Below are 25487 nucleotides of genomic sequence, written 5' to 3' on the forward strand. Positions count from 1 at the left end.
GCACATCTTCAGCCCCTCCTCTCTACTTAATGGTTAATGTGGTTAAACGCTAACGTGACATGGATGCGTTCCAGGTCTCAATGGATGAATTTGTCTACAATGCAAGTCCACACTCATAACTCATGGCCTGTTTAGCTGTATGTACCAAAGATATCTCAACTTTGTTGACTCCAACACTTCCCCGAGCTCTGTTTTTCATGCCCCCCTCTTTCAAAAACACAGGGATTTATGTGTGCAACCATGCAAAGAGAGTACACACAATTTACAGTCTCCACCGATGCTATTAATCTCAGTTACTTATAATAACAGCACCAAACACAATGTGGGTAATTGCTCATATTCCCGTGGCTAGTTCCAGGTTTTATTCTGGGCTTTTAGTGTTTGATAGAGTAGAGAATCAGCACATAAACCCGTGTTTACTGCTATGGCAAAGGATTAGGGCCTGATTGCTATTTGTTCTCAGTCAAACCCAATTCAGTACCATGGACAGTTACAAGCTTCCTCTAGTATACAGAGCTCAGCCTTACAGACATTAATAAAGCGTCCCATACAGAAGTGTATTATCAGCTACTAGTCCTTAACCATAGATAGATCATAGCCATCATTGATACTGATACATGCATTTTGAGGCAGGTGGTCCGCGGACCCCCAAGCAGACCCCCAAGAAAGCAAAGCACTGTCTCTGTCTGTCTTTCTTTCTCTCTCTCTCACACACACACACACACACACATACATACATACATACATACATACATACATACATACATACATACATACATACATACATACATACATACATACATACATACATACACACACACACCAGATCATTGAGTGAGAGAGAGAGAGAGGCTCGCCTCGTTCTCAAGAGGTCGTTCATTAGTAATCATAACGTGATTAGCATCTCAATAGCTAACATATGTCCCGTCGGCGCGGCACGCACGTTCGCACGAGCCAGCGCTGCTCGTAGAGCTGCTAATACTTCTGTGGGCGGTGTGGGCCGCAGCTCTGCGTGTTACGCAGCTGTATGAAGTTGTGGGAATCTGTGACTGAATTTGATAGGCAACCAACTGTGGTGTAACGTATGGAGTGATTTGCGACGTACCTGAAACTGTGTCGTCCATAGATATATATAAGAATGCTAGATGGCTCACCCGCGCTCTGGCCAATGGAGAGCGACGTTGCTACGTGGCGGCCATCTTACCTCGGGGTCACATAACATTGTGTCTAACTCTATATGGGGCATGTACTTTTAAATAACCACAACTTGCTCAATTTTCAACTGATTTTCAAACGGTTTGGTTTGTTATAAACGTCAGAGACGTCCACATACTTATATGCTTTTATATGACGTTCATATAAAAAAACAAAATTAAGCAGATAAGCGCCCTGAATCATAGCCACGTTGACAACGTTTGTAATAAACCAACCCGTTTGTAAATCCGTAAAGATTTGAGCGAGTTATGACTGTTTTTGTTTGAGCTGCCATTAAACATACTGTACTGTAGCCCCGAAGTAAGATGGCCGTTCCCTTAATTATATGTTAGATCATACATGTAACAACAATCTAATGTCGACTTACCACGAGGCTCATGGTTGTAAAACGATGTTTCATTTGTAATGTGTAGCACTAGCAACATCATGTCTGATTGGTCGAGATTGTGTTACTATGGCAATGTTACCTGCCTCCCCTGTGAATGTCACGTGAGTTTCTACTTATTATACTTGTTATATATCCCATACCCCGGAACACGATCGTAAATTGTCTCTGAAAATCACTACCACTCAACGACAATATTATATAACACCATCAACTATTTCTAAAGACTATTTTTAATAAAAATTAAAAAGATCTTGCTCTCTTTTTAATTTTTATTAAAAATAGTCTTTAAAAATAGTTGAAAAATAATTTTGGATGAAATTTAAAGCATTGTGTATGTGCAATGGCTCATGGGAGAAGTAGTTCCTTCATTCTTAAAATACGTATGTAGTGTACACACTACATAGTCTTGTATCTTCGCTCTGTTCCATTTAGTGTGCCGTTGTTCTCAAGATTTTTTATTTCAAGGACCCCTATAACTCTGAGAGTGTACAAATGGAACCCTCTCAGAGTTTCACACCCGTACAGGGTCATTTGGAACCCACTCAAGGATTTGAGACTCACTGGTGTAGCAGAGTGTTTCCACTGAGCCAACACGCACAATAGCAGCACCCAGACTTTGTTTGACCAGAATGGAACAGAGCCTTCATTAGTATCAGCAGTAACACCTGAAGGAAGAAAGAAGGGAAAGAAAAGGGCGTGTATGCATAGAGCCCAGTTGCTCATCATGACTGTGTGTGTGTGTGTGTGTGTGTAGAGACTAGAGAGTAGCTACTTACAGAGGTATAGAGGTATCCCTCGTGGTTCATGGCTAGGTACATCCCTGTCTTCGCCCCCTGGATTGCCACAATCCGTAGTCCCACAGGAATCAAGTTGAACTGTGCTGTGTTGAGAAAACAAGTGTGTGGGGGAGAGAGAGAGAGAAGAAGAGAGTATATAGACTGCAAAATATAGCCTAGCCTAGAAAAGCCTCAATTTTGTACTAATGGGTAGGATTCTGAATACATGCATCAATCTATCTCTCTCTCTCTTTGCTCTCTTGTCTCTCTGTCTCACACAGGTGGAGCTCATACGCTTGATGATTAGACTCACTGCATATGTAATCTCTCAAGACAGATTCAGCGTAATAAATTGTTTTATTTCACTCAAATTTCACTCCAGGGCTTTGTACAAAACACTGTTGCTGGGTGTCAATGGGAACTAAGAAAAGTGAGCCCATACTGTAACTTGTATTTAATTAAAACATCTCAGCTGTTGCACCTTGTCCTTGGCCTCGTTGGTCTCCTCACCATTGCACAAGGGGAACTTTTTATTAAGAACAGGTTATACAATACATTATATAATTGGTACAGTATACTTTTTTCCCCCTTTTTTTTTAATGAAAAACAAAAGAAGAAAGGAAAGAGAAAAAAAACACAGACAAAAAGAAAACCCTCAATCCCTCCCACCCGTACTGCTCAGTGACACCGCATAGACTAAAATAGTAAGATGATGAATTACCCATGGTGGAAAACAACATCTGAAATGAAGATGATACAGTCGACCACATCAGTGGTATCCTGTCCATTAAGTGCTTCTACTCAAATAACGGACAAGGGGCAGCCAAACCTTAATACATTGTCTTTCTTTGTTTTTCAAGAAGTACCTTATTCTGCACAAGGGTAACTTTAAACTAACCAGAACATTGTACAACACATCTCCACATCCTTTAGGTTCACATGGGGTGTAGTAACAATCACAGAGGCCATTACAGACCATTTGGTACCCAGCAGCACGTGCACCTTTAAAGTTGTTGATTGATTTTACTGCCTATATGTAATTACCATCTATCAATTGATAGGTACCCACCCGCACTTCTTGGACACTTTATATTAATTGCATAGCTATTCTCACGTGTTCTAGTACTATTTAATGAGATGTCTGTATATTATTTCTCCGATGAAGCCCTTCCAAGGTTGAAACATGTTGGCAGTTGCCTTTAATAAATAAAGGCTTTTCCTCCTGAGTGCCCAGATCGTCTGTTGTTTCTTCCTCATTAAGCAATGAGTTCAAAGCATTACATTTGGGATGATGGCAAATATTTCTCTAAAATGATAACATTTTGATGGTGGGGGCTACCCAGTTAGCCTATATTTTGACCAAATAGTGTGCAAGAGATGTTTTTATTTCTTCTCAATTTAGACAGTTGCCACTGCTGTTGTACCTGGACTAGCACCTCCATCCCACTCCTCCCATTCAAGACCCCTGGTATGCTGTAGAGTTGTAATTTTTAGTAATTGCCGATACTGAGTACCGATTAGAGTACTTTTTATTTTTGTCGAGTAACCACTTCTTTTACCCCCTTTTCTACAATTTATTTCATTGTCATGCCTTGTACTTGTAGTGATACTGTAATGGTCAATTACCACAATAATAATGGCCTGAAACGCCAAAATGTTTTTTATTTAGCTTAATAGCAATAAAACATTTTGTTCTTTTCAGACACATTCTTTATTATCTACCTTTCATAAAATGTTGACCTTGTATAGCTATTATATATTATATATACTATATTTCTTTCATTATGCTCGAGGCAAAAAATAATCACCTATGTCACGATGCTTGCACATGTGCGGGGGTAGGAGCACTGTCGCAAAGAAAAACAACGCATCAAAGTTTGTTTTACGGCAAAGTAAACTTTAACCTTAAACCTTTAAGGATTTAAGGACGTTGTGCTTATAACGCTTACAAGAAGATTCTCTATCTGTAGTCATGGATTACTTTGTTGGAACTTGTCTGATGGAAATAACTGTTAATGACTTTTAATGTGGCTGCATCAAGTGGAGAGAACGTCACAACGTAGGTTAATTAATGCTCATTTATTAATCTAATAATATTGCCCACTGAATATAGACATAAATCTAGACTTTTTTGGACCTGGTGGTCTGATATACCGTAAGTACCTTTTTAATGTGCTCCTGCTACGAGTAGAAAGGACAACTATAACTATAAGCTAATCAAAATGTTAATTTATTCATCTGATAGTGTCTCCCGCCGAATATAAACATAGATGCAGATGGATCTCCGATCTACACTTGTCAGTTGTCATTTATGCTTGTAGATTGGCTGTTTTGGGCGATTTGCTGCAGTGTTGGGTCAGACTTGCTCCCGTTGCATTGATCGTTCAGCCTAGTGTCAATTGAATGTTTAGGTATCGGGTGGTATCGGCCCGAATACCCGATACCAGTATCAGTATCGGAACAACTAATGCTGACAGGCGCTGGCCCAGACAGAAGTCACTGGCACAGTGACAAAGATCAGGAGAATTAAGGGACTCCTAACAATGTGTCCGTGCCCCACAAATGGGTCTGAGTTTTGGAACCAATGATGTAGAGATGCTCAGTAAGCTGGATGCATCACAGCGGATTGGAAGCCATAGACTTCTGTTGTGGTGGACATGGACAATTACGTTTTTGATTGATTGAATACTTTATGCTTATTAATATTACAAGTTATGCTAAAAGAATAACACAAAAGGCCTCGGGGGCTTGTTTCCATTGTGGTCATTTGTACTCAATCAGTACAAATGACTTCAGTATAACCTCACACAATGCCTTCTCTCTCTCAAGCCCTAACCACACCGAAGGGTCAAGGCGGTTTTAGCGTTGTCCCTGCGGTGTGATATGTATTGTTGCACGTTGACCCACGTTGACCTACGTTGACCCTAGTGATTCAACGCATGGAATTCAATGGCCCAAACCACACCAAAGGGTCGAGACGGTTTTAGCGTTGACTCCTTGCAACCGTTTGGACCCAAGGAGTTGCATGGTGGCTTTATGCAGACACGCACACTTACGCGCAGACATACATGCATTCCACATGCATCTTCATTCATGTTGTATTTTGTATTCACTCATTCATATCAGACATGCTTCCATTCTTTTTTATTTTTTTAAGATTTATTTATTGATAATGCAGACATCATTTAAAACAATTAATTACAGAATCATGATTTCCTTTTTTTTAAACAAGACAAGACAAACAAAAAAAAAAAGAACACAAACAGCAAAAACAAACCCCCCCCACCCACCCCCCACCCCAACCCCAGAAAGGTAAACTACACAGCTCTCATTACTCTGTATTGTACACAACACCACTTGACAGCATCAACTCGGATAAATAAATAAAAATAACAATACAAATAAAACGAAAACAAAATCAACCCAGAGGAGATATTGAAGGTAGAACCTCAAAGAACCTACCCCATATACTTTTCAAAAGTAGCAGGCTTTCTCCTTACATTGTACAGTATGATGAAAGCTCATTCAGCCAGTGTCTCTGTGAAGGTGAGTTTTCAGATTTCCAATTAACCAAGATGATTTTCTTCGCAGCTGTACTGGCGAGTAACACAAAATACTCTTAATTAAAATTTGTGTTGATCAATGTAACGTCACCCAGTAACCAAATTCTTGGATCATGTGGTATTTCAACCTCTATGATATCAGAGACAGTAGACATGATGAACTTCCAGTAATCAATCAGAAGTGGGCAGCTCCATAACATATGTAATAGGCAGCCTTCTGTTATTTTACATCTTTGGCACATAGGGGAAATGCTCCTATCAATCTTGTGTAACCTGAGCGGGGTAAAGTAAGTCCTGTGAACATTTTTAAATTGCATCTGTCTATGTTTGGTGGAAATCAGAACCCTCTGAGCTCTCTCTAAAAGGATTTCCCAATCCACATCATCATAAGTGCATCCCAAGTCTGTCTCCCATTTATGTTTAATGTTCAATGTATTGTAAATTGGTAAATTATTGTTTAGAATACTATATATGGAGGAAGTTAATCCTTTAGTTGAGGTGATAAGAGTACAAAACATGTGATCCTCCAGGGGGGATTTTTCCGGAATATTCGGGAAATCTATAGATTTTGCTTGAATCCAATGTCTAATTTGAAGATATTTAAAGAGGTCATGGTTACGTAAATTAAATTTGGCTGACAATTGTTGAAAGTTTGATACTACATTGTTGCTGTATAAATCACCCACAGTCCTGATTCCATTATTAACCCATCTCTGCAATACTCCATCAGCTATGGGATAAGGAATATTAGGATTTTCCCATAATGGTGTCTTTCTCATTAGAGATGTATCTATCCTCTTTTATGAAATTAACTCCCAGACATGCTTCCATTCTGCCACTGAAAATAGCATATGCCTATAATTTAATACATATATGTTATATGTACAGGCTGCGTGAATGAGTTCCTGCACATGCATGTGTATCTGATTGACAGGCCAGTGATTTATGACCCCTTGACAGGTTGACAGGCCATGAGTGAATTATGACCATGCATGGGGCATTACCGTCCACTAGCCCTCACCTTCCTCCTCTCACTTCCTCCACCCAACAGCGAGCTCCCACCCAGGGGCATTGTAATTGGCTAGATAGTATAGATCCCTTAGGACAGATGCCTAATTTGGCTAGTTCTGGTCGATAGCCGTGCGGGACACACATGCTATAGCCTGGAGGGACAATTGCTCTGTGATTTGCAAAAACAGACATTGTTGTCATTGACATATTTGAGAAAAGTGCATGGGATATTGAGGTCCTTGGCCTGCTGGGAGCATGCACAAGAAATATGAAGCCTATAGGCCAAATGAGCTAGACGTGTGTTCACGCATGTACACGCACGCACGCACGCACGCACGCACGCACGCACACAGGCAAATGCATGAATATCCTGCCCGAGAGTAAATGTCAGCCCAATAGATCTGTCAATATGATACATTTTACTACCGCTCTTGTTGTTAACATATTTAATGATACGAATGTTGTTTAAAGGTCTGGCCATGTTGTGCGTTTCATTGAATATGACTCTGATCATATTCAACTTTTTTATGGATTGACATTGACAAAATGCATATGCGTAAACTATACTAACTAAAAATATATTTATATCTGTCAAAGGCATAAAACACAATCAAGCTCAAGAGCTTATTTCCATTGTGGTCCGGTGTTATCTGAGGATACAGTTTGAATCTTGCACAGTGGGTGGATGATTCTGGAACATGATGTCATTTACAAGACTGACATATCTTAAGCAGCAGGGATCTGTTGTGAGGTATGCGTTACAAGTATTGTTTTTCTTCTATTATTTATATTCATATTCATATTATATATTTTCATATTATGTGTCGGGACTCATTGTTGATGTAATGGAAGTGGATACCTTTGTCACACATTGTAGGGCCCATTTTGTGTGTGTGTGTGTGGGTGTGTGTGTGTGTGTGTGTGTGCGCGTGTGTGCGTGCGTGTGTGCGTGCGTGCGTGCGTGCGTGCGTGCTCTTCCAGTTGCTTTAGCTTATTTGTCCCATTAAGACCTGAGGCCGATTCTACAGACGCCTTCTAAACCAGTAGTTATTTCAAGATCTTTCAATAATAGCAGATGTAAGCTTGCTATTTTTGAATAGCCAACTCAAACATCTACAATGACACAGATGCTTTCCTGGTTTTAATGGGTTATGAAGGCATACCGTCCATGTAGGCATCGCTGTATGTTTTATGTAATAGTTAACTATATTGCGCTCTACTATGCCATCTGCACGAGTAATATGAATATTTTTTTGGACCCAGTGTTTCCCCTATAAATAATTAAGGGAGTATTTAATGACAGTGGCTCAGGACAGCAGGGGAATTAGAATGTTCCCTGTTGGATTCCCCACTCCCTCTGGGTGGGTTACTGTCGAAGTTGGTCAGTCGGACGGTTCTCGAGATACGACGTACAGAGATGAAAATAAGAAAATATGAGTTGTCCAGCGACCTTTTAACACATGACTCCTTCATACAGCAGTCCTTAAACACTTACTTCATTGACTGGATTCCCCCAGGGTTCTATACTACGGCTATGCCTCTGCCTTTTTCCCCGCTAGAGGGTGTTTATTTTACAGAGAAGAAGTTACAGCGCAAACACACAGATGGTGATGGTGAATTGAGAGCTGTGTCCTTTCGACTCTGTACGCTTTATTCACAGTTGTGCGCACACACACACACACACACACACACACACACACACACACACACACACACACACACACACACACACACACACACACTTACAGAAGGAGCTGCCTTCGTCCTTTGTGCCGTCCATGGTGCCATCTGGCTTCATCTGCAGGTAGTATCCAAATGAACTGTACAGCCTGGTGACAATACCTTTCAGCTGCGGATCTGTGGAGCAATGGGAAAAACGGTGCTTTATTATACAAGTGCTGCTGAGCACAAAGACTCACAAAAGTATTGTTAGGGTATTCACAGACCTGCAAAAACCTATAAAAGTCGCAGATTTTTGTTTGTTTGCGATAAAAAAATCCACAGTGAATCCATGGCAAACCTCTGCCATGATTAAATATATATATTAAAAAAAAAATATATATATATATATATATATATATATATAATTTGAGAAAATTTGAGAAATATACAGGAACTGAGGTTTTAAGCGGTTGATTGCCCCTGATCTGAACATATACCTAATGTCAACCCCACTTGTAAGCAATGGTATTTTTTTGCAAACAGTTTGGGTCATTGGAGGACAAAGTCATGTTAAGAGAGCTAGTCTATCCCCAACGTCATGAAATATACATAAGCAACGGAACAGGACAGTAGAAGAGGGAGGATGAATACAAAGGTTGAATTTTTGATGAGACCCGTCCCAGTGTAGCCTTCTTTGTGTTCATTTAAGAAACGGCTTTGTATTTATGGGGGGAAAAAATATATGTGAATAATTGCTTTGAAAATACTATGTTGTAAAGAAATATCAATAAACTTATGTTAAAAAAAAAAGCAACATAATCAGAATTCTAGCAGTGGCTCTGTGGTCAGTTCCCAGGCCCCCCAGCCCTCAATTGTGTGATGTTTAGGCGACCTATAAGTTGTTTCCTGGGCCGAGTCTCTTCTCCCTAGGTCAGGCACCTTTAGTGGCGAAGACGAGGCGAACTCTGCACATCCCCTGCCTTAACTTGGCTTCTCAGTCACTTTCACTTAGAGAAAACAGCCCAGGTGGACCCAGCGGACTCCCATGCAGCTTTAATGAGGAGGATGAAACATGGATGAAGGAACAGTTTATGGAAAGAGACTCTGGAGGACTGACGATCATTTGGGAGCTCCCCTCCCTATAAAATGCCACCTATGCCCTTGCTCTCTCTCACGCACACGTACGTACGTACACATGCACGCAGGGAGAGAGAGAGAGACGCATGCACAGAGCAAGCTAGGGCACTGCGGAATCTGCTTGTCTTCAATCGCACACTGATGCTATAGAGCGAAAGAGGAGTGTGAGTGGTGAATGACTGGAAGACAGACAGACAGACAGACAGACAGACAGACAGACAGACAGACGTGGGAGGCATTATTTCCCCATAGGATGAGTGCCAAGGTCAAGTTATCAGTAAAATTGCCACCATATTTACAACTAAGTATACTTGTGTCTACAACGGCTGCACCGTCATCCCTCACCCCTTCACACACATTCTCTCCTTCTGCCTTGGCATCTCCATCCTTTAAGGCACCTTGCCAAACACCTCCTTCCTCCATTTCACTTTCCCACTCCATCCCTCTTTCTCTATTCGTGCTGTCTTTCTCTCTTTACCTCTGTTTCATATCCTGTGAGTTATGTGTGCTTTCATCCTGCCTAATAACACCATACATCACCCAATCAGAGCAGGGAAGCCGTTCATTACTTGTCCCCACAGACACAAGAGAGAGGTGAGAAGCCGGAAGACAGGGAAAAAGAAGGAAAGGAGGATTGGAGGATTAGTGAAAGGAGTGAGGTGACACTGTGCCATTAAGAGTGACAACTGTATATTGGTGTAGAAGCAGTACATTTAGGCTGACATTTATTAGAAAGCCTGAGCATTATGGGGGGTAAGCGGCAATCAAAAGCTTGACGTCAGGGGCACTAAAAGTGATGTTTCACTTAATGGGACCCAACTTATATTACACCAACACACTAAGTGTGTGTGTGTGTGTGTGTGTGCGTGTGTGCGTGTGTGCGTGCGTGCGTGCGTGCGTGCGTGCGTGCGTGCGTGCGTTGCGTGCGTGCGTGCGTGCACGCGCGTGAACATTTAGGAAGTAGATAAAGAGCTCCTCGGGGCACAGGTTTCCACCAGGTCAGGTACTGTAGGTTATTGTGGGCCAGAAATGGTCGGAATGCACCGGCGCTAAAACAAGCATGTGTGAAGTCTGATGGAAATCGGACGCTGTGTTCATGATTTCAGACATTTTGATCAAAGCGAACCACTCCTGCAAACTTTAGATGCATATCTTAGTCAATCAGGATGGAATATGAAAAATATCTTTCTTTTTTTAAACTATAGCACAAACTTTGGCATGCTACTAGTCCTACATCAGGGGTGCCCACACATTTATGACGTGAGATCTACTTTCAAAATGACCAGCTCAACAAGATCTACCCACTGAAAAAACAAGTGTACCATTGCTGAAAATAGTTTAAATATATAATGTACCTGGGGGGGCTTTGGAATAGGGAGGGGGGAGAAATTATGACAGTTTCCGCTGTCAAAATATGCCCCCCCCCATATTTAACTTAAACGCCCAATGCATTCTCAATGGCAATAGCACAAACCTTTCCATGCTACTAGTCCTACATACTTACACCTAGAAACCCCATTCAAACCTATTTAGGTTCATCTTACGGTGGACTGAAAATAAATCTTTGAAATGTTTTATAGTTTTAGAAATATAGTGCTTTCAAATTTGAGAAATTCACAATGGGGCTCAATGGCAGATATTGGCACGTCAAAAAAGCACTTTCACCTAGAAACTCCATTCACACTTTTTATAATTCAGCTTACTGTGGAGACACATGCTGGAACTTTTTACTTTGAAATGATTTGTAGTTTCGGAGTTATTTAACTTAAACGCCCAATGCATTCTCAATGGCAATAGCACAAACTTTGGCATGCTACTAGTCCTACATACTTACACCTAGAAACCCCATTCAAACCTATTTAGGTTCATCTTACGGTGGACATGTTTGCCTGAAAAGAAATCTTTGAAATGTTTCATAGTTTTAGAAATATAGTGCTTTCAAATTTGAGACATTTATAATGGGGCTCAATGGCAGCTCTATGGCACGTCAAAACATTACTTTCACATAGAAACTCTATTCACACATTTTATAATTCAGCTTACTGTGGAGACACATGCTGGAACTTTTTACTTTGAAATGATTTGTAGTTTCGGAGTTATTTAACTTAAACGCCCAATGCATTCTCAATGGCAATAGCACAAACTTTGGCATGCTACTAGTCCTACATACTTACACCTAGAAACCCCATTCAAACCTATTTAGGTTCATCTTACGGTGGTCATGTTTGCCTGAAAAGAAATCTTTGAAATGTTTCATAGTTTTAGAAATATAGTGCTTTCAAATTTGAGAAATGTATAATGGGGCTCAATGGCAGCTCTATGGCACGTCAAAACATTACTTTCACATAGAAACTATTCACACATTTTATAATTCAGCTTACTGTGGAGACACATGCTGGAACTTTTTACTTTGAAATGATTTGTAGTTTCGGAGTTATTTAACTTAAACGCCCAATGCATTCTCAATGGCAATAGCACAAACTTTGGCATGCTACTAGTCCTACATACTTACACCTAGAAACCCCATTCAAACCTATTTAGGTTCATCTTACGGTGGACATGTTTGCCTGAAAAGAAATCTTTGAAATGTTTCATAGTTTTAGAAATATATAGTGCAAGGACACTTCGACACCAACTCTGGGGGAGCCCGGGTTCGAACTGGCAACCTTGCAGTTACCATCCAGCCACTCTACCCCCTGAGCCACCGCCGCCCTGTTTTCCTTTGGTTTTACTACAGTTTATGACAGAATGGAGAGAGAAAGCTAAATTCATTGACAAAGTACATTTGGAATTTGTCACCCATCCTACACACCCTACTGTATATGGAGCTCTAGGTGAAATAACGGCTTTCAAAAAGTAATCTCCACCAGGCATGTCTTCATAAACAAAGTCAAGCTGGAGACCATGGAAATAGAAATCCAACCAGAGGATAGAGATCTCAACAGGGCTGGAAATTAAGGTCTGGCTCTACCTGGACCCCATTTTTGTGGCCCGAAGCCCCGCTTGGCACACATTTTACGCCCGAAAACTTGCCCGAAAACTTGCCCGAAAACTTGAACAAACAAACAAACAAAAATAAATATATATATATATATATGTGAAAACGTGAATTTAAAAAAGTTCCATACATGGGCATTCCTAGCTGATACCCTAATACAATACCTGTTATGCCCATACATGGAGATCCTTGACTGTGATCAATATTAAGCCCATATATGGGAATGCCAATATATCATATTGTGACAGTCATGATAACCACTGTGGTTGCCACAAAGGCACAGTTAACTATGGAATCATGCATTTCCCGTCAGTCAGTCAGTCAGTGTATCACTCAAAATCCCCATACATGGGGAAAGCCCCATATTTGGGGAAAGCCCCATATATGGTGCCCAGGTCTCGTGCCATCGCACATGACCTCAGTCGCCCCCAGGCGTCTTACTGGTTAAACCTATACTGTGATAATGACGTTGGGTGCCAAACAGCAGACAACTTAGTGCATAAACACTGACTTGCCGTGTCCCTCGCTCCACTCAAGGTCACAACATCACATGAATGTATTACATTACGGTGCACACGTGTATTCTGTCAACACGTCTCTCTGTGCCTGCATGCCTGGGACGTACATATGCTACTGTATGCTCTGACTGATGTTGCCGTGTGTGGCATTACGGACAAACACATTCTACACATTGCAAGAGACTTGTCACACTGTAACCAGAGTCACTGGGTTATGCTCATCATAATAACAGGACAAAATGGACACATAAACATAATACACCAGCATACACTTTGACACACACACACACACACACACACACACACACACACACACACACACACACACACACACACACACACAGTTTTTGAGGGGCACTAGCCCCTCCTATGCCCAGCTTTGTGTGTTTGTGTGAATCATAGCGATTAGTGACAGAATAGAATAGTGAGGACGCAAATTGTGATTGGCCGGAATGAGATGATGTATGATGATAAGAGCGCCCCTCACTTCACACGGGTGTGATTCTTTTTTTTTTTACATACAGTTACAGTATAGTAGCAGTATGACAGAATGGGATTCATGACATATCCAGGTCTTTACCAAGTTGTGTCATTCTAGGCCATATACAATTTGGAACAGTATAATGCATGCGCTGATGTTTATAAAACATGCCTGCCATCAAAGTCCATGTGACCCACTATGCTTGAACAAAAGTAATATGTGTGGTCACGTCACACAAGGTGACACGATAGAAGTTTTGCGTGGTTGCGTGCGTGCGTGCGTGCGTGCGTGCGTGCGTGCGTGCATGCGTGAGGAGTTAAGCCTACTACTGTGTGAGTGAAGCCGTGGCTCATGGCTCATAGGTTGGTCTGTCTAGATACTATTGGACCTGTGAGCCATGGCTTGCCTCACACCGTATGTAAATTAGGCATTTACTTCAGGGGAATTCAGTGCTTTGTGCTGATGTCATAACTGTGTGACTATGTAACATCAAATGTATGCTTGTGTTGTGAGATTCGTGAGATGTCCTTTGAGTCAACTGGCAACAGTTTACGGGCCATTTTGTTTTCACTTCAGTCCTCACTTCATGTTTAACGTTCTTTTGGGCACCCCTATAACCCTAACCCAAGCGTCATTGATTTGCACCAAACTTGCTGTTCTGAGATCTGTTAGGTGTCTTGTGGGTCAGCTGCCAACAGTTTACTTTAGGAGGCCGTTGTCCTGGTTGTGAGGGGACATACTGTAGGGCAGTGGTTCCCAAACGTTTTAGCCCGTGACCCAAAAAGAGGCATTTCATGTCTCCCCGGGACACAAACTACCAGTGATGTAAATAGGGTGCGTTTTGCGTCCCAAAACACACTTTATAGTTTTGGGCCGCAATACACCAACAACCTCTGCGTCCACGGGATGCACTACTGTACTCAGCATACACAGTAATAATAATACATAATAATAATAAAACAGTAAAAAATCGTGGGAAAGAAAATGCGTTAAAACAATAATCTACGGACACGATCATTTTGCATGCCCGCATCCGACCTCATCCTATGTTATAAAAAATAAAATCCACGTAGGAATCGTTGTAGAACCACTAGTCTGTAACAACACAGAGCGCTGTGCGCCGCCATGTTGCTCTGACCGGGGAGCGCAGTCTCTAGACTAGAGCTGTTTAGAGACAGAGAGTGACGACAATGGAGTGATCAGTGACGCATGCAGCCCCACGAATAAGCAGTGAACGGAGATGTCGCAACTCTCTCTACTAAACGGCACTGCCTCCGACAGAAATATTTAGGGGAACATGTTTTAGCGTGACAAGCAGACCCGATTCAACACACATTGTGTAATAACACACGCCGATATTTTGACTAAGTATAATAATTGCAACTGCAAACAACTTTTGGTTGGTATATTAAGCTATGTTAAATCCACTGTTGCCCACTATTAGTATTTCTTACTGAGTTGTGCTTGCTAATACTACTAGCCTACATTAAAAATATACTGTATAGGCCTATTTGATATTTTTATGTTTTTTTTAATAAAATAAAATATATATTTTTTAATTATTATTATTTTTGAGTGGTGCAACCACTCCCTTACGGAGCTATGTGTGTGGGTGGGTGGCTGGGTGTCTGGGTGTCTGGGTATGAGCACGAAAACAGCATGGTTGTTTTTCATCTGTGCGCAACCTAATGCACACACAAACACACACGCACGTATTAACTGTATGCTTTCGGGGGTGCCAGTACATTACAGTACAGTAGAGGGTACAGTAGAGGGGCCGCCACACGGTAACTCTGTCATTTCTCAACCGTTTCGTACGCGGCGCAGCACGCCGGAACCGGCCCGGCCCCCTGGGCGCGTTCCTGGGGGTCTAGAACATCCCCCTCCCCCCGCGAACCCCCACACGGAGTTGCACCACTCACTTCACACAGGTGTGATTTTTTTGGGACTCATAAGAATTTTTTGGGACTCATTTGAATGACCACCTGTGCATCCCGGGACCCATTACATTGAAAACCTATTTACATCACTTACAACTACTAAAAATAGCAGATCTATAAGCTCACACCATGTCGCTTTGCGGTGCGTTGTGAGCTTGTAAATCGGCTTAAACATTTGTTTCCTAATTTATGAAATTCTTCTTTGATTTCCCCTTGAAATTGCTGAAAAATACATTGAATTTTGTTTTTAATTCATGATTTGTTTAGCTTTTTTGGGAATGTTTTTTGAAAAGGGACCCATAAAAATTTGGGAAACAGTGCTGTAGCGAACATCCTGAGGCTTCGTACACACCTTTCGGACACACAGATCTGTCCGACCGACCACTGATTACATTTGTATGATTTGATGCCTCCATGTCCCACAATGCTTTGCGCGATTTGGGCGGTGCTACGACACGCGGAAATAGATGCACATATGTTCAGTGTAGTTTTCTTGACTGCAGCAGCAGCTAGCGGTAGTTTGTCGAGGCCGTTTTTCACACTCAAAGTTCACTTAGAAGGTCCGGATCAAGGACCTTCTAATATTTGCATTTTGATTTTGGTCCGTTTGGTGTTCACACTGGACTTTGTAAAGCGTACCAAATATGTAAACAAATGACACGTGGACTGTGGACATGTTAAGCGAACCAAATAGTGAAAAAAAGAAAAGAGGTCATTTTACGACGGAGGGAAAAAATAACATGAGGGGGTGCGGGAAATCACTGTCTACAATTTTTGGGCGCAACCTTCAGTCACACAGAGAGAAGAGAACAGCAACATGAATATGATTGCAGCAACAACTTGAAATTGCATTAATTCTTAATAATTATTTTATTAGCCAAATAAGACAACAGATGAACAGAGGAGCAGGTGTTTGAACAATAATGTGCTTGCTGCTGGTGCATACAATTCACCGGAGACGTATAGCCTACAACAAAGTATCCCCGAATCCCGATAAAAAGGACTTTTCTTCCATGTGTGCACCTTAACCTGATTCGATAGGCCTATGTTATTTCTGCGCATCAAATCGACGGGCATTTCCATGTTAAACTTGAAGCCGTGCTGGTCAGTTAAGCTTCAAGTCAGAACAGCTCCGCTGCAGTTGACCTATATCACGTCTTTTTCTATAGTGATGTAGGCCTAATCAATTAATAATTTAGGACCACCTGTGTAGCTTATTTAACATTTGCTCCATTGGCTCTTTATGCGTGCGGCCGTGCGCTAGAGCGAGACAGGATGATTTCAAATATTTCTCTGTCTGCGTCTCTCCCATAGAGCTATACAATATATCGGGTCTCTCCCCCCACATGTGCGCGCGTCATAACTTTGCGTGGTGGCGGTGGCGCATGCTTAAAATAAACAGATCTACAAGCTTACATCGTGTACCATACCGTAAGTACCATTCGTGTCGATAACTTGTACATCTGTTATATTTGCGCATGTGAACCTCGTACGCTGCCATTACATTTCTACTCTAGGCTACTCATAGACATATATGCGTCTACTATTAAAATCAATAGTGATCCCCGTAAAAAAGACATGCTTTTAGAACTAATTATTAATGCAGCCTCACAACTGCCGAGGCCCGACGGCTATTTTGGCTATCGTCCTGTATTTCTGTATATAGAATAGAACTTAGTACCAGACTGGACTCACTCACTGCAGAGACAGCCGTGCGCAACTTGGACTCTCCAAGTTACGCACGGCCGTAGCCAAAAGAAGACATACAAACAAGCGATATAATAGTCTGTGTACTGTGTCACGTAACTCAGAAGACTACAGCCTAAACCCCACCCAGTGCTGTCAAGAACGGAAGTTCTCTCCTATTAGTTGGCGGTTAAAAACCACCCTTCTGTCCGATCTGAAGTCCCACCCTGTTCGTTGGCTGTTTTGACTACAAGGTGTCCGATGTGTTTGTTGTGCCCTCCGCCCCCACATCGGACAGGTTTGTCCGATCAAACAACGTGACTCCCATTGAAAATGAATTGGAGCAGCAATCAAATAGCAATCAGGCATCGCACACGGACCAAACATTTGTTCTTTAGGTGTGTACGCAGCCTGAGTCAGTTCATTAGAGTGCAAAAAATATGCCTGTCCATTATGTGTTATCCCTGTCCATTATGTGTGTCAGTGCACAGGTGTTTGGATTACTGCTGGTCACTGGCCATTCATCTGAGGCCTCATACACACTTATCAAACATATTCTGTTGGTTGGCCGCCTCAATGCTTTTCCAATGGGAGTCTTGGTTTGACCAAACATTTGTTTGATTGCTGATTGCCCCCCCTCCCCAAAATGCATTTGATATGTGTGTATGACACACCCAGAGTTGGTGTCGAAGTGTCCTTGAGCAAGACGCTGAACCCCTAATTGCTCCTGATAAGCTGGTTGGTGCCTTGCATGGTTTCCGCTGCCATTGGTGTATGAATTAGGGCTGACCCAAAAAAAAACGATTAATCGACATTCGTTCGATAAGCACGGGAATCGATCTGGAAATAAAAAATCGACTATTCTATAAAAAAAAAGCGGTCCATTTTGGTCCGCGAGTCATGCTTGCGCCTCGCAACGCCTCCTCCGTCCTAACGTGTTAACAAGGAAGTCAACAAGTGCAGCTACAGTCATGCCGTCCACGCAGAAAATGAAGTCAAAAGTGACATGGTTGCATTTTAAAATATGCAAAGAAGTCCATGTTATGTGCCACGTTATCCAAAGTTGGCACCTGTAGCGAAAAGGATTCTATCCATCCCTGATTCCCTGCCGCTGCCACTACAACCCTGTCGGAGCGCATCTTCTCCAAAGCGGGATTTATTGTCTCTTTTCTGCACTAATATTTGTACGGTAACTATAATATTGCACTCAGAGCCGCTTTTTAGGTTGTGCGAACGGTGCGGCCGCACATGGGCCTCGCGGAGTCGCGCCTGCGAGGCCTCTCTCTCTCTCTCTCTCTCTCTCTCTCTCTCTCTCTCTCTCTCTCTCTCTCTCTCTCTCAATTCAATTCAATTCAATTCAATTCAATTCAAAGGGTTTTATTGGCATGAGAAAACATACGTTTACATTGCCAAAGCAATTTCTCTCTCTCTTTGAGAGAGAGAGAGAATTGAGATATTAACTACCGGTATTTAATTACATATTTCCATTTTGCACCAATATTATACTGCCATGTCTTAATACAGTGTTGCTTTTTACAAATAAATAAGCAAATGAAGAAGGTTGATCACAAAGTTAGTGTGGTATAGGCTACTTTGTAAAGTTAGTGTGGTATAGGCTACTTTGTAAAGTTAGTGTGGTATAGGCTACTTTGTAAAGTTAGTGTGGTATAGGCTACTTTGATGGGAATACGACGCGATGATGAACACCCATGAGGTAGCCTATAGTAATTACTTATTTGGCAGCACCTGCAATTCCAATAGTAACCTATACACATTTCCAAAGGCTTTCATATACTATTCATATTTTTTCTAATAAGGTTTGTCCTTATAGATATAGAAATGTGATCATTTTTGTATAGTTTTGGATATGAATTAATTAATTATTAAAGCACAGGGCCTCGCATTTCTCCCAGGCCGCTCTGATTTTTTTATTTGATGGAGAGGTAATGCCTGTGTCAGGCGCTGTTTAAGAATTGCTGATTTGTTACTGTCGGATGTTTCACTTTTTTATTATAGGCTGCTTAATTCATTGTGCGTCACTGCTTTCATAAAGCCGGCTGTGTTCTGCTCATCAAACAAAAATGTTTGGTCAAACCATGTGACTCCCATTGGAAAAGAATTGTAGCGGCCATTAAACACAGACAAGACACAGAACATGTGTTTTATATGTGTGTATGAGGCCTGAAACCATTTGAGTCAGTGCACAAACGATAATCTCACATGGTCAGGTCCAGCAGCTTACGTCATTTCCAGTGACGGAGGGTTTGATCAAAAGTCTTGGTTTTGCCAGAGAAAACGTCAGTTAAGCCTCTGTTCGACTATAACTAGTCTGTTATAACTGTTTTGTTTTTTGCACTGACATACTTTAACACCTTGGCCAGGGACTAAAGATTACAAATATAGCCTATCTGTGCGAGGAAAAAATGATCAGGGGGCATGCCCATGGGCATATAGTATACTGATGACATCAGTGATCTCCATATACTGTATGCAGTGTATGGGCATTAAAGGGATAGAGATACAGAGATCTCCATATACAGTATGTTCATATTGGTCAGATCGGAGGTGCGAGTCGACATACAGTATGTGCGGCCCGAACTCTAGTTAAATAACTAAGTTCCTGAAGTTCCTTTGTTACTGCAGCCACACTATATACTGACTTAATTCCTAATTTAGAATCAAATTTCCCCCAAAATTGTCACGCCTTTGTGTCCCTCACCCTCATGGGCTTAGTCAATAGACATGCTGCTACAAATCCCTCTGAACTGAAAATGTACAGTATTTGCAAGATAATCTTCATCTTCATATGCAACGGTAAACAAACTTAAGTACGTTTCATAAGCGCGAGAATGGGATGGTATAGTGAATAATGTCTATACATTTAGTATTTATCTTGCAAGGGGAAAGATGAGTTTGTTTACATCCTATTTCATTTCCTACTTCACTAATGCGCCATAATGGACTGGAGTCCGCTGTGATCAAAGGAATCTGGGGAAAGACTATGGGGTTTAGCCTCAGGAAAATATATATCTGCTATCCTTTATGTCCCTCGTTCTCAACGTAGGGACCCATTTGTACACTGTGTTAATTTAACACTGAGGATAACACAGAGGACACCCATTTGATACTTGTTGTTTCTTAGGGGGTTTTAGGACCCCAATCTATACAGTAAAGTCATCCATGTCGATTGTGGATAAAGAGATAAAAAAAGAAGAAGAAAGAAAACGGGGGCCTGTGACCTAACTGTAACACACACACACACACACACACACACACACACACACACACACACACACACACACACACACACACACACACACCGGGAGTCCTTGATATGAAAAAGGTTAAGACCAGTGCATGTGCATTATATGATTTCAGTGAATGCAGTTAATATGCACGCACGCACGCACGCATGCACACACACACACACACACACACACACACACACACACACACACACACACACACACACACACACACACACACACACACCGGGAGTCCTTGATATGAAAAAGGTTAAGAGCAGTGCATGTGCATTATATGATTTCAGTGAATGCAGTTAATATGCACGCACGCACGCATGCACACACGCTCACTCACACACACACACACACACACACACACACACACACACACACACACACACACACACACACTTAAGAATCCCTTGTAGCAATTTAATTGCTCTGCAAACCAAGCAGTGGTAGAGGTTTATCTGTAATCTGTGTGGTGTATACCCAGCTCGACGTTGCTTATCGTTATGCTAATGCATTTTGTATCTGGCATGATTTGTTAGTCTTTAGCTCAATGTGAGCTGTTCTGTGAGTTGCTGTTGCCCCTCTAGCTGAGGTCCTCTTGATTGGTTTGGAGGTAATTACTGGGGGGGTTTGCTTGACTGAGCAGCCAAGGGCATTTCTCATATTGCTCTGACTGAAGCCAGACCAAACTACAGGGGTTTTCCTCTGCTTTCATTTTAAGGACTCCCTGTCTCTCTTCTCTCCCTTCAACATCACTCTCCCTTTCAACTCCTCTCTACCCTCTATTTTCCACCAGTTTGCAAGATTCTCTCTCTCTCTCTCTCTCTCTCTCTCTCTCTCTCTGTCTCTGTCTCTGTCTCTGTGTGCGTGTGAGAAAGAGAGAGCATTCTGTCTCCAGTGTAGTGTTTGATTCTGCTTCTAATAAAATGAGAACAGGGTTCTTTCTCTTTTTTTCCTCTCAAAACTGGGCCATAAGCTCTGGAGTACTGCTAGTAATTATCAACCTTATGAAAAGCTATAAAGGAGTGGGGGTGGGGGGCTAATCGTTAAAGCCAGTTAACAATATTGGGGCAATGCTGAGGAGGAATGGAATAAATATAAACCTCCAGACGTAGTGGAGTAAAAAGGATGGAGACGAGACAAGAGTGAGAGGAAAAGGAGAATGAAAGAGATAGAGAAGGAGAGGTCAGGGAAGGAGACAGGAAAGGGTATAGGTTGCAAATGAGGATGTATCTATCAGTACGCATGGCAACTGCAGAACATGAGGAGAGGAGAGGAGAGGAAGTCGTATAAGCATAATTGAGGCTTTGTATGACCTCCTCATTCGCAGATTAAACAACACCTTCTTAATTTCAATGAAGGGCCTCTCTGTCTCAGACCGCTCCACATGATACCCACAGCAGACCACGTTGACGAGCCAGAGTTATTACTGCCAATTAACACTGCTGACAAGGACGTGTCAAACACACGCCATGTGAAATAGGACAGCACGCTGGTTCCCTTTCACACATTAAATATTCACACATTTAATATTGTGCTCCATTGACATTTGGACAGATACACCACCCGTGACATTTTTGAAGAGAGCCATCCTGCAGACTGCAGGAGATTCAACATGACACATTATTGATGTGATGTCTCATTGTCTTTGCTTCCTTTATGCATGATTATTATTATTATTATTATGACTTGTAGACATAAATTCATGTTCTTGTGGTTTACAGTGACATGGCAAGACAAGATGTAGGATGGTAAAGAAGATGTATGCCCTGTTCACACATGCTGTGAGCTTGTAGGTCGGCTACATTCAGCCCGGGACACATCGGTATCAGTAGGCTGCATTCTGTGCAGCCTACTGCACAGAACCTTCACCCTCACCCTAACCTCAGTCTTAACCGGCCACATAACTTAAGTCCCCTAAACTCATATCAGTTTTAACCTGCCACGTAAATCCCCTAACCTCATATCACTCTTAACCGGCCACAGAAGTCAGTTGACAACGCGTGTCGTCGCTGTCAAAACAGTATAGCCGTGATCAACGCACAAAATGCAGCCTACTGCAGATCTTGGTACAGTTGGGTGCCACCGATATTGTCCCTTATCATTTGACCCATTTAGGCCTGACCTCAAAATTTAAAAAAATCCTTCTAAATCCTCCAGTTTTCTGAAATAAATATTTTCACGATTTTTCAAAAATAGCAGACCTACAAGCTCGTAGCGCGCCACTCGGTGGCGTGCTATGAGCTTGTAGATCTGCTATTTTTCAATAGCTAAATTATAACATAATGTTTAAAACACCAAAAGGGGTTTTGCGCAGATCACGCAAACCTCAGCAAAAAGAAAAGGACAATATCGATGGCCTCCAACTGTAGGTCAGTAGACGGCTACTGAGAGCATTCAATGCTCTGATTAAACGGGATTTTGTCACCTTCAATGCATTGTTGGCATTCGAAGCGGGAGCAATGAACGCAGTTCAGTGCGTGTGCTAGTCTATGCAGCATCTCTCTCTGACAACTCACAAACTCTCTATCTCACACACACGCATACGCACGCACGCACGCACGCACGCACGCACGCACGCACGCACGCACGCACGCACGCACTTTGTATGATCCTGATAAAACGGCTCGCCCGTTCCCTTTCCCATGAACCCTCCAGTTGATGCAGAAATAGGCCTGTGAATCTGCTAAAAGAACAAAGGCTCCTACATGCCCACTCAGGTCTAGACCTGGACTTGACTGCGTGACGATCACACACTGTAGTAAACAAACAACTAATCTAAGCTGCATGGTTAATGATGCACAATTAATCTGCAGAACTTGAACCTGATCTGATTGATGTTGAAACACTTCTTTGAGTCAATTACATGCTCCTCAGAGGAAGTGTTTTGCCTGCCAGTAGCAATGCTGCATAGGGATACATGAATTGGGGTACTATTGGTGGAGGGATTCTTGTGCACATTTCAATCAAACCTTTTTTGAGATAAAGCGTAGGTGACACAAAATCAATATTAACTAGAAAGGAGCACTCAGTAGAGCGCCAATCACAGATGGGAGGCATGCTTTTACTGTGTGTGTGTGTGTGTGTGTGTGTGTGTGTGTGTGTGTGTGTGTGTGTGTGTGTGTGTGTGTGTGTGTGTGTGTGTGTGTGTGTGTGTGTGTGTGTGTGTGTGTGTGTGTGTGTGTGTGTGTGTGTGTGTGTGACAGAGTTTTGGGGTTGTGTGCTCGTATGAAAAGCTACAGGGCTATTCTGTTTGTTAATTCCTTCTGTCAATTATGTTGCCGGGGCAGACTATAGGAACACATACCAGCCGGGCCCGGGACAGGCACCTCCATATCGGTCTACATTGGCATAAAACTAATAAAGTAGTAAGAGAATGCAACCAAAGCATGTCAAGTTGTCAACCAGCAGTCTGTCTATGGAATGTAAGCCATTTGAGCCATGTTTGATTTGATGACGTCACTGCATTGCCAATCAAGGCCAAAGTTGCCAGGTTTGCAGTGAGAGAAAACCAGTAGCGCTAAAGTGTAGGACTTTGACTATGGTAGGGGCAGGTATAAATAATAATTATCTTCTTCCTGCTCCTTTTCTTTTCTGGTATGGAATATGTAAAAAATAAGTACAAAGTAAAATTATTATAATCATGTAAAACTATAACTGAAATGAAATAAATAAATATGATGATGATGATGATGACTATGTAACTAAAGTGCACAATTCAAGGACTAACCTAATATAGCGCAAAGTAGTGATTTAATAGGACAAAATAATGCATTTATGAATGTCCCAGATGACAATAATACACTGGACCATAAAACAAGTGAACACTAATAATACATTGTTTAAACTTATTTTATGCAGTAGTGATTTTTTTTTTTTAATAACAAAAGCGATTGTGTCATAATGTCAACAAATCATATTGCTGCAATAGTTACACCATGACTGGTGAGGTGACCTATTTAAACATTTGATCCTGCAGCGGCTGCTGTTCTAATTGTGGAGATTGATCTGATACAGTAACAGTGCATGTACAATTAAACCAGCCTGTTGTTTACCCCACATTTATTTTGGTAGGTCACCAACTACGGCATAAATAGCAACCAACAGAAACGTTAACAAATTAAACATATATTGGGGTAACATGGGCCAGCAACCCCTGTTGCAGCACTCGCAAGAGAGCAGCAAGCAAGCTACAGATCGTACAAAATGAGCAATTCTCCCAGAGTCTCCCGAGAGGAGGGGAGGAAGAGAGACTCGCTATAGGACAGATTAAACGACAATGACACAGATGCAGAGAAGGCTCAAACAAATCACCTTGACTCAAAAACACCAGGGTAAGGCCAAGTGTGGACAAGGACGGATGCATGCACACGACCGCACAGACTTATCGTCTGGTGAGACATAGGAAGACCCTTTAGTAGGCAGGAAGCAAACCATATAGAGACCTCTCAGTGCCTGCAATCCCCCACGAACACACAAGGCAGAGAGAGCCTCCTGTTGGCTCTGGCATGAGAGAAAGGACAATAGCTGGAAGCCTGGATGAGAGGGGCAGTGATTTGGCCAATCACTGCTGACCCGCCAACTGGAGAGTGTTGGTGGTTAAGGGTTGAAACACTTTAAGAAGGTCGGGGACCACCTGACCTCTTTTCCAGGCCAAGGCCTTATCCATTACAGATGGATTATAATCACATCTTTGATTTATTTACAAACTGTAAGGCTGCAATGTGAAATGTAACTTGTTCTTTGCGAGTCCTTCGTGAGGGGAAGTACTGTAAGAACTTGGCACCATGCCATAAATTGACATCAACATTTGTAATTACACTGGTCTCTACTGTCATACACGGCTATATGTCAA

General features: G+C 41.9%; 2 protein-coding genes across 3 annotated transcripts in view; one reads left to right on the plus strand and one right to left on the minus strand.

Moving 5' to 3' along the window:
* Positions 1 to 25487, minus strand: part of fgf11b (fibroblast growth factor 11b) — a gene marked incomplete at both ends in the record, with an annotated part of 44399 nt that overhangs the window by 12591 nt on the left and 6321 nt on the right. The window contains 2 exons of the mRNA XM_079508571.1: positions 2380 to 2483; positions 8700 to 8810. Coding sequence (XP_079364697.1) covers positions 2380 to 2483; positions 8700 to 8810 — 215 coding nt within the window. The remainder of the gene's footprint in view (positions 1 to 2379; positions 2484 to 8699; positions 8811 to 25487) is intronic.
* nlgn2b (neuroligin 2b) overlaps positions 1 to 25487 on the plus strand; it is a 156195-nt gene that overhangs the window by 2946 nt on the left and 127762 nt on the right. The gene's annotated exons all lie outside the window — the stretch shown is intronic.

The sequence above is a fragment of the Electrona antarctica genome, assembly GCF_951216825.1.
Source record: "Electrona antarctica genome assembly, chromosome: 8".
NCBI classification, from domain to species: Eukaryota; Metazoa; Chordata; class Actinopteri; order Myctophiformes; family Myctophidae; genus Electrona; species Electrona antarctica.